Source organism: Octopus bimaculoides, chromosome 24 (genome assembly GCF_001194135.2).
Source record: "Octopus bimaculoides isolate UCB-OBI-ISO-001 chromosome 24, ASM119413v2, whole genome shotgun sequence".
NCBI lineage: Eukaryota > Metazoa > Mollusca > Cephalopoda > Octopoda > Octopodidae > Octopus > Octopus bimaculoides.
In genome coordinates this window covers 20,784,058-20,795,304 of record NC_069004.1, presented here as the reverse complement: position 1 = coordinate 20,795,304, position 11,247 = coordinate 20,784,058, and the positions used below count along the sequence as shown (strand labels likewise).

At 36.8% G+C, this 11,247-nt stretch overlaps 1 protein-coding gene across 3 annotated transcripts in view; it reads right to left on the bottom strand.

The window, feature by feature from the left end:
• LOC106876782 (sodium-dependent phosphate transporter 1) overlaps positions 1–11,247 on the bottom strand; it is a 204,552-nt gene that overhangs the window by 70,826 nt on the left and 122,479 nt on the right. For all 3 annotated transcript variants that reach the window (XM_052976433.1, XM_052976432.1, XM_052976434.1), the window contains exons 3-5: positions 5,276–6,006; positions 2,683–2,784; positions 1,723–1,863 (exon numbers count right to left, since the gene is read on the bottom strand). In XM_052976433.1, the coding sequence (XP_052832393.1) occupies positions 1,723–1,863; positions 2,683–2,784; positions 5,276–5,465 (433 nt within the window). In that variant the 5' untranslated portion in view covers positions 5,466–6,006. The remainder of the gene's footprint in view (positions 1–1,722; positions 1,864–2,682; positions 2,785–5,275; positions 6,007–11,247) is intronic.

The window sequence follows — 11,247 nt, the reverse complement described above, 5'->3', positions numbered from 1 at the left end:
CAAACCACTATTAAACTTGTGCTTTGTTCATGGCAGTGGTCTTGTAAGCTGAGGCATGACAAGTGTTTCGGCTGCTGTTTTCCTCAGCAGAAAACAGAATTTCATGGAAATATGCTCTTCTTTCGTTTCAGCCATCACAAAAATCAACAGAGGAGAAGCACTGCAAAACAAAGATGTACTATGTGACAGTACAACTTCACACAACAGCAACGGTCAGCAGACTTATGCCTGAGGATTGCATCAAATGGCTTCTATCAGCGGAAACCTGAACTACAATGGGTTTGTCCCACAGAGAATGTTCCCAGTTACTTTTGGATATCTCCTCATAGTAGAAAACATTTGCCCAAGGTGCCATGCAGTGGGACTGAACCCACAATCATGTGGTTGCAAAGCAAACTTCTTAACCACACAACCATTTTTTTTCTCCTTGTCTTTTTTTTTGCTATAGTAAGTTTTGCTGCTGTTTAGCTCCAGATATCAATCTTCATTTTATCTTTGTTCTTCCCCACTCCCCCAGGCCACACACTAATCCCATGTCCAGTTCTTCATTCCCAGAACATTGACTCTAGAATTCTCTCCTTGTACACATTTTCCCAGCATGTATTGACTTGCAACCATTCAATAATTGCACTGATCCCATTGGTCTTGGAAAATCTTGGAGGGTCTGCAAAGGTCAAGGGGACAGACTCTTCCTTGATAAACTAATAAAACAGTGGAAAAATATATTCATCATCCCTGATTGAGCAAACCTATGATCAAAAGCATTCTAGCCAAAATCCACACATTTTCTATTTTAATTTTAAGGTTTCAAAGGTGGGGTTGAGGTTGTGGTTTTCATGAATGGGTTATTGATAACTTATTGATAACTCCTAAGGTAATCATAAGCATTTTTTTCATTAAGATATGATTCAAGTTGAAATTTGACTGCTATTTCAAGCAAGTTGAATGACCACATAGAGGATCATTCACTGGTCATTAAAGCATATGATTTAATAACGATACTCTCTTTGTGCCTTGGGAAGCACACAAAACTTTAGACTACTGATATCAAGACACTGAGCCTTATGAAGGATATAAAAAAGGACCAAGACATCTAGTGCCTTGTTGTACTCAAGAAGACTTATCCACCACAGCAGAATGTACACTAGTGCCACATAAAAAGCACCGATGTTGGTTCTGCCACATTAAAAGCACTTGTGTTGCTAACACCTAAAAAGCACCCAGTACACTCTGAGGAGTAGTTGGCATTAGGAATGGCATCCAGCTGTAGAAACCATGCCAAAATAGAAAAGGGAGCCTGGTGTGGCTCCCTGTCTTATCTATGCCAGGATGGAAAACAGACATTAAATGATGATGATGATGATGATGATGTTTAATACATATGAAATAAACCTCCATCCCAGTACCCACCATCCAGATAGGATGCTCGTCTATCACAGGTAATATTCATAGTTGATCTTGCACCTTAATTCATCCCTGACAACTAACTGGATATATTGAGACACATGAAGAATGAAAACATACATTAAAAAAGAAGTGTACTTTATAACATCTGCAACATTCAGTGGAGGCTGAATACACTACATTAACTAGATACTAAAAAAAAAAAAGTACTAGACAAAATGGGAAAGAAATAAACATAAAGAGAAAAATATCCTGTCTAATATGAAAGATGGGTTTGTGGTTGTGATTGTGGTGGTGGATGGCTTATAAATTACTTACTGATAATTCCTAATTTTGACCATTTCACTCCTTTTGAACCATGAGCAACTAGGGCAAAACCAAGGGTAGACCCTACTATACTGTGTGTGGCAGAAACTGGAAGACGGAGGAACGTTGCAAGGAGAAGCCAGAAGCAGGAACCTAGGAAAAAAGAAGAAAAAAGACTTTCATGTTACAATGATGATGATAATGATATGTGCAAAGATAATCTGGAGAGCTTGACAGATTTCAACAACTTTCTATGCTGTGGGAAGATGTGAATTGACATTAGACTTCCTTGTCAAGGGGCCTTGTTCAAAATGTTAATAATATGCATCAAGAGCCTTGCTCAAACATTAATATTGACATCAAGGGTGCTTTAAAATATGCTGGAATTATCAAGTTAACTAATCATCTGTTTGACTAATCATTCAGTCAGTCAATCAGCTAGGTTTATCAAAGCCCTTTCTTCAATATTTGCAACCTCATTAATGACATGCCTTCCCTACTCCAGGAAAGCAAAATACATTTACCCTTTAGCATTCAGATTTCTTTGTCAAATGTTCTGCTTATTTATTCATATTGTTTTGAATTAATCACTGATTACATTGTAGCTTCAGGATTTCAATGGTACATTTGTATATTTTAAGAATGACATTGTAGGGTAGGTGTGAGAGGTTTGATCTGGTCAGTTTTAATGTAAAACAGGCAAAATATTTGGACCAGATATGGGTGAATTGAATGCTAAAGGGTTAAGGATCATGTCCAAATATGTTACTAATATATCAAGGGTTCAGTCTAATACTTTAGGTTACCTGTCAAGGACTCTGTCTGAAATATTAGAATTCATATTCCCTCATGGCACACAAACTTATTCAAACAACAGAAGTTTATTAAAAGTTTTAATTTCAGCAGCAGAAATATGAAAGGAAAAGTCAACTTAATCAGGATTTGAACTCAAAATAACAACATAATACCTACCCGTGACACTGGCAACATTACCCATCATCAGGACCTCCTCAGTCCCATTGTAAGGTGTCACATCTATCATGCCTTTTCGTATTGTATCTGAAACTCGTGCACCTAGACAGAAATAACGAGAATCCTGGTTTCAAAGTTGTAAAAATGAGAGTGTGTGTGTATGTGTAGCTATATAAGTATACGTATGTTTAAATGTGCATGTTTGTGTATAAGCATATGTGTATAAGCATATGTGAATATCTCTGCATCAATATGCAAGTGTATGCTTGAGAAATATGAGAAAAATGTTAAGAAAAACATAGCTTCCAATGATCCCTCATTTCAGTAGTGAAGTACCATTATCTAGATGGTACTTCATTATCTAGATGACTTAGAAGTGACTATATTGTATTATAAAGCCAAGAACCATATGGCTATGTTGGAAAACTATCATATAAAGTAAAACTACTGTATACTTGACTATAAAATGCCCTCACCTATAAGACACCCCCACCCCACACCAACTTACAACGTTCAAATCAAGAATTTTATCATTGACCCAACTATAAGTTGCAGTGACCTTTTCTGTTGGAGAGCAAAGTTCAATTAGGAATCACGCCAACATAGTTGTTGTTCGGTAACTGAGCTTTCAGTAAGCTGAAGATGACTTACAACAATTGTTATCCCATTAAGTCGATGCATTTTAGAAACTGTTGTTTATAATGTAAAATTTTATCCTTTTCAGTTATTCTAAGTGTCAGAACTTCAGACATGGCTTGTACCTAGAAAATATCTGAAATTTTTTTTTATACGATGTTATTATAAGTCGCAATCCCAACTTTAGGTGAAAATTTCAGGGAAAGAAAGGGCGACTTATAGCCAAGTATATATGGCAACACCCATGAGAGAAGCCTCAAAGCCTTTGCCTGACATACAAGAGACAGGAGCCAAATCTTTCTCTGATCCCAACTTACAATCTTGAAGTGGCAAACACTCTATTTTGAGCAAGTATAGAAACAGTTTAGTGTCAAGAGCCTAGGTTAATCTACAGGCTTATACTTTTATGTCTGTTCTTATAGTTTGTGTTAACTCTTTTGACACCAAACTGCCTGAAGCCATCCTTGGTTCTATGATATAAACTTCCTCTTTTAAAATGATCTAAATTAATATCTTCCCTCAAAATTTCTTATTAATTTATGTTCTACGTCTTATCTTAATTATGACAATGTTATTTTACTAAGTTCTTTATTCTTTTCAAAATTAATTGAAATAAAGGCAGTATGTTTCAACAGAAATATGGTAATAAAGGTTTAATAAGTTTCTTTTCTATTTTTGTAAGGATTATTGAAGCAAGAATTCCCATCTAAATGATAATGCCATTACATTAATGTAAGTCCTACATTGATATTCAATAGCTTCTGGGTGTGCATGTTCTTTACTTCCACTTCTTTTCTTTTCCCCATTACTTCAATAGCACTTTTGATCTAAACTGCCACCTTCCATCTTCTCTCTCTCTAATGTTTGCTTCCTCCTCCTTCACCAAACTTTCCGATCCCCGCCCATTACTTCTTCAAACTTTTTATCACTTCCTTGTCCACAAACCCAAACACAACACCAGTTTTTCTGCCTGTTTCCTCACCCTCTAATACTAGTTACAGACCCAAAATGTCAAATTTTTCAATCTTCACAACAGTTGAACTTATCAAAATCTTCAAGTAACCTGATTATGCACTGTGACTGAAACAGGCAACAATTCCTCAGATTCCAGATTTTGATCCACACAGACATCATTCCTCAGGGTCTGCACTTAGAAGTGATCAAGTGAAGGGCAGTGGTGATGGGGTGAAGAAGGACAGAAAATAAAAGGAGTGGTAGACAAAGATAATGTACATCCAGAAAGTTATCAAATATCTGTGTGGGATCAAGTTCAATGCTGAGATTTCACCAAGTATTTTTGCTACAATAATTCTCTACAGACATAATTCTTCAGGTACCAGATATTATTCTACAAAGAAGCATGAAGATTCAATGCCTGGTCACTTCAATATTTTTAAATGTAATGGATGACCAGTACACACACTCTTTTCTTGCTTGTCATTCTCAATGGTTTCATATTGAAATACTGAATTTTCAGGACCACCCAGCCACACACACACACACGCACACACACATCACCACCATCATAATTGTAATCCTGCTTTTCAGTACTGACATGGGTTAATGGCTCATCACACATCAGGTCGGCCCTCATTCAGAGTTATTGATTTTCTTGACCAAATCAAGGACATTTCTTGCATGTTTCATATTTTAGTATGGTTTCTACAGCTTGATGCCTTTTCTATTGACAATCACAAGCATCAGTACCATAGAGAGGTTTTATATCCTTGGCCAGATGAAAGGGGTTGTCAAGCCTACACTATCAGTGTTTGCTTACCAGCCACTTTACTCCATAGAGTGTATTTTATCATAGGATTAGCATTACAGATTGACTTAGAATGAAGAACTAAAAGACAATGAAGGCGGCAATGATGAAGATAAAAGAGTACAAGAAGGATAAAATAGAAACAAAAATAACAAAAAAAAAGTAAAGGAAAAGAAATAAACTGTTCCTTACCAAGCAAAATGGCACCAAGAGTTTCAAAAATTGTAGCTAGAATGCAGGCCTGTTTTAGAGTCAGAACTTTGGCTCCAACTGAAGTACCAAAGGAGTTTGCAACATCATTAGCACCGATGCCAAATGCCAGAACAAAGGCAATGACAAATCCTACAACTACCATCCATAACCAGTTTTCTGGGATGTCCATTTTGGGAATGGTTGTGATGGTTGTGAAAGTGGAGATGGTGTAGAGATGGATGGATGGGTGGAAATTAGAAACCTAAATAACAATTAAATTGAACTTATCAAAATAATACCAGCTGATGCACTACCACTAGGGATTGTGGTACTGAAGATGAAGGTGTGGCTGTTGGTGGTAGTTGGTGGTGGTGGCAAGTGCTGGTGGTATTGAGCTTGGTGGTGATGGTAAAAACAAACCAAAATAACAATAAATATATCCACTTTGTTCTTAAGATGGACAGGATGGTAATGATGGTGGAAATGGAGATGGTGAGTGGTGGTGGTAGGAGCTGTGTTGAGATATAAGAAGCACCACAGGAGGGTTTTTTTGTTGTTTCTTTTTGTCAATTGAAAGGCAGCTTAGCAGTAAATGTATATGAAAAAAGGAAAAGTTGGGTTTCTTGGGGTTTGAGGTTTAAGGGTGGATGGGCAAAATTTAAAATATATATATATTTATATTATTTTTCTTCGTTCTTCAGTGATTTTGTTGATAATAGATGTTTTCTGGGCTGAAATGGAATAATAAATAAATTTTTTATTCATACACAGACAGGGAGACAAAAAGATGAAATATATAATATATATATGGTCTGATCAATAAGTATCTGGACTGCTGCCATGGTAACAAAACTAAAGCACACAGAGTTAAGCTGTTTGGCACAGATTGACCTTGAACTCTGCTATGCAAGTGCACTAAGTTTTAACATTCTAGCTTACTTCCGCTGTTTACAGCAGTGCATGGAAGGAATGTGTGTAGTGTGTGATCATTGCATCGATCATGGCAGAGAAATCTGAGCAGAGAATCTGCATCAAATTTTGCCAAAAGCTAGGCGATAGCTGCTCAGAGGCCTACGTAGTTTTCAAAAAGTTTTTATCATTCTGAATACAATCAAGGAGATCTTGTGCAACTGAAACCCGAGTGTCTTTTTGGTCAGCTGAAAACAGTTTTGGCACAAACTTGGCAGACACACATCTCATACCCAAATCTTTAGTGATAATGGATTGAACTGAACTGTAACTGATCTGCACATTCTCTGATAGCTCACAGATGGTGATTCGACGATTTCCCCTCAGCTACATGCACATTTGCAATGTTTTTCTCAGTTCTGCTGGTAGCAGGTCTCCTAGAACTTCATCAATATCAACAATTTTTAGGCTAACTTGGAAACATCTGAAACACTTGCACACTTGTGTGCGGCTCATACACTCCTCTACATACACTTTCTGCAACCTTGCATAGGCCTCTGAGCAGGTATCGCCATGACTACTTTCTCTGTTATGGTCAATGCGATGATTACATGCTACACATGTTCCTTCCAAGCACTGCTGTAAACAGTGGAATTGATCTAGAATGTTAAACTTAGTGCGCATGCACAATGGAGTTCAAGGTTAATCTGTGCCAAGTGGCTTCACTCTGTGTGCTTTAGCTTCATTGCTATGGCAACAGTTCAGATACTTATTGAACAGACCTCGTATATATATATATGGTGCGATGTCTTTTCATCTGACATCTTTTTGTCCAATGATATTTTTGTCTAATTTTAAATAAACTCTTTAGAAAACAAGGTGAAATCTATACTATAATGGAGAAAGCTGCTTATTAATTAGGTATGTAACAATTACTAAAAGTACTAAAAAAAAGCAATTATTAAAGGGTTGACTGTCTGGAAATATTTTTATAAATTCATGTTCTAAGAAATTTCCTATAATTTTGATTTCTTAAGTTTATTGAATTTTTTAAACTCCAATTTCTTGCAAATTTAATTATTCACTGTATCCAATTCATCACAAATTTAAATATTCATTGCATTCACTGCAGAGTATTCCATTTTCATTTGCAAAGTCTCTCACTTTCTCTTTTAAGTTTTAATTCACTGTTAATGTATATGTCAGTAAAAACATTATTTATTGAATGAAAATTTTTTTAAATACACATATAATTTTTGAACATGGGATAGCTGTAAGAAGAAAGTTGGGTAATTACTATTAGAAGACGAAGAGAAAAAACACAAAAAGTTACTGACATATACTCAAAACTTGCACCTTATTTGCAGTTTCCAAACACAACAGTGACACACACACCGATACACACTCGCACACACACACAGATACACATACATACAAATGAAAGGCAATGAATGTGTGTGTGTGTGTGTGTGTGTTGCTCACTGACAAAACTTCATGCTGTATCACTTTTGTGAAGTTTTGTCAGTGAACAGGTCACAGTTTCAAAGCAACGAAAATATTTTGACACAAATGAAGTTTTAATGTTGAAGTGAAACTAATGGAATTTGTGTTTTTGAATAGTTTACAGACATCTCCCATGCTGCAATTGTTTTTGTTTCAGCACATGATCTCAAATCAAGTCACTTGCTATGCAAGTACATCTCCGTAATTTTTTTTCATCACTGTGGATAAATGCCAGCAATGACCTTCTCAGGCTCTCCAATATTTTCATTTCTAAACAGAAACAATTAGGGGCAGGGAATGTGGTTGCAAAAAACCCATAATTTCTCAAATTTTCTTTTTTTATAGCGTATAAATGTATTTATGGGGAAAAAATATTGAAAAACATCAATAAATGCAAGAGTGATAAAGAAACGAGGAGGGTTGTCTTTGGATGTGCTAGAAACAACAGCCAAATTGCCCTTAAATCACTTTTCCCTCTGAAAATACTAACAATTTTTTAAAAAATTTTTTACCGAAAATGCTCTTCCCATGGTTTTGAACTGCAAAAAAATTGGCCAAAATAGGTCTGAAGTGGGATGATGAGGGAGAAGAGTAAATAAAAAGAATTTTCAAAACTTTTACATACAAAGATGCCCCCCACCATCACCACCACAACTCCCATCATTTCAAAAGCTCTGGTTTAGAAAAATGGGAAAAAAGTTTTCCCCACAAATTTCTTTATAATTGTAATCTATGCTGTTTGAAAGGGATTTGTATAAATTTTCATTAAAAGATACACATTTTCTTGAAAGTTATGAGATAAAAATGTCAGATCATGTGAATTTTCTGAAACTCCTCTCTCCAGGGTAGTTTCTGAGTTTTAGTGATGCACACATAGACACACAGACAGACACACATTCACAATTTTATATATCAGATTTTTGCAAGTGCTACCAGTTGAAAACTCCACATAGCGGATGCTAGCAAGTTTATGGGGTTATCAGGAGATAATGCGTGCCGGTTTGGGGCCTACCTCTTAATGGCATCATCGTGCAACCCCTTCCTCACTGAAATGAGGCCTCACTTGCTAGATTAACTGGTTATCAGGTTTTGCTCAATATTCTTCAAACCATTGCTCACTGTCTCTTTTTAACCAAATCCCATGGCTTGCCTTTTCAAATGTAGCTTGGATATCACTCATGGTGGTATTTGCTTTACTGTGAGTTAGGCCTAACGATAACAACAGTCGTCTCACACTGCGTCCAATGAATCCTCTCCATCCGACTTTGACTGGAAAATGCTCTGTTTTCCAACTTGCATCTTCACATTCCTCGAGGAGGTTTTTATAATCGTCAATCTTTCAAGCCCAAGTGGCATCCATGTTATCTTCATGAGGAACCATTAACTCAACCAGATTTACCACTCTCTTTCTTTCACACCATATTATGATATCCGGTTTCTTTGTAGCTGGAATAGGAAAGAATCGTTGGTAAATCTGCAGCCACCTCCCAATAGCCATTCCACTTTTCGTCACTCACAGGAAGTTTCTTCTTCTTCAAATGGATCTGCTGTCCTGAGCGCATGGAAGTAATGAAATCTCTGGTTGGTTCTTTCAGTGGTTTTTTGCCACTTTTGATGAGAGTAATTCGGTTCTTTATAGAATTGAAAATAACCTTAAGGACTAGGTTGTGTCTCCATGTATATCTATTCATGCCAGTGAACAGCTGAAAAGAATATGTTCCAGTGTTCTGACTTTTCCACATCTGCATATATCTTTTTCTGATACATTCCATATTACTAGGTTTGTAGGCAAGACATCATATGATGAACAAATCAGAAAACTTAGACATGATGTAGTCCACTTCCATATTTCATTCCAACTTATTTTTCTTTCAACAACGTGTTCCTCCCATTTCATCATTTGTCCTTGTTTAGAGCATTGAATCAAATGAAGCTCTCTTCTCTCTGTTTCTCACATGTTGACACTGTTGCTCACAACAGATCTGCGTTCGTTCAGCAACATGCTTGCAAATGGTCTGAACCAATTTGTGCCAAATCTAAGCCCTTTTTGAGGAATTTGCATTGCACCCACCATATTTCAGTGTTTAAGTGAAGACAGGATGTAATCAGTCTCTGCTTCTGCTTTCCACTTCCTGGCAGTTTTTACATCTGGTGGATTACATCTGATTTCTATATCCTTCGACTCTCAGCATCATCACCATTCTTTATAAACTTTGACTATTGACACCTGATTTCTATATCCTTCAACTCTCTCAGCATCGTTAGCATTTGAACCTTCCCTACTTTATAAATTTCAACTATTGATGCCAGTGGTAACTGTAATGACCTTCTTTTACGATAGAGAGCTGAGCTGCTCAATATTCGAGGTAGGACTAATCACTTTCTAATGAACACTTTACACTTTTGCTCAAAGATTTGAACTCACGACAATGCCACCTCGTATGTTAAAAGTGGCCATGTAAGGCACAGATACAAGCCAAACTGTAAGCACCATATTTTATATTTACCTGGTAACTTTGATCCATTAATTGCTGTTAGTCCATTCTTGGTTTGTTTCATAATTTACATTCCATGACTCCTATCTGACAATGTTCCAGCATATACACACCCTAAGCTCCTAACACATTCTTCCTTGACTGTTGGAATGCTTTCTCCTGCTATTTTAAACTTAACTTCTTTCTGCATTCCATTAATAAATGTCAGACAATGCAACTTTTTGCTCTGAATCACATCCTTGACCACTTTATCAGCTCATCTAGCATCAAGAGGGAACTCTGCTTGAATTGTTTGTCTGTCAACAGAAGAGTCACATCATCCATGAAGGCCTTCTTAGGTGATTGTACGTAGGCCATTTGCTCCAAAAAGTCTGCAGCTTTAAAAATCATCTCCATGACTAGGATAAACCCCATGACAGATATTGTGCAGCCAGCAGCAATACCAATCTCCAATTGGTGTCAACTGTTGTAAATTTTCCAGCTGTAAACTTCATCTCAAAACTGTCATAATATACCCTCATTAGTGTTGTTACTTTCTCTGGAATGTGGTTCATGGCTCTCAGCAGTAATTCATGTGGCACTGAACCATATGCATTAACTAGATAAGCCATACCACATTCAAACTTACCTTGTTCTGTTTAGCATCCTGGATTGCTTTCCAAATCGAAAAACAATGTTCAACGCATCCAGGGATTCCAAGGATTCTGGCCTTTTGAACAAATTCATCAACATATCCATTGCTTTGCAGATATGTCACTGTTCTTCTTCAGAGAATTCCCATTAAGATCTTGCCATCCACATTCAATAAGGATATTGACCTAAACTATTTTATTGTCTCTGCATTGGCTTCTTTTGGCAGGTATATGCCTTCTGCCTTACACCAATCCTCTCTTTACACCAAAGCTGTCAGAGCAAAACAAAGAGCTTCTTTCATAGATGATTGCAGTATTTATACACTTTATATGAGACACCATCACCTTCTGGGGCACTCTTTGCTCTGGCTTTTCTCACAAATCCATTCATCTCTTTCTCCCTGATGTCACTTTGTGCCATTGACAGATGGCT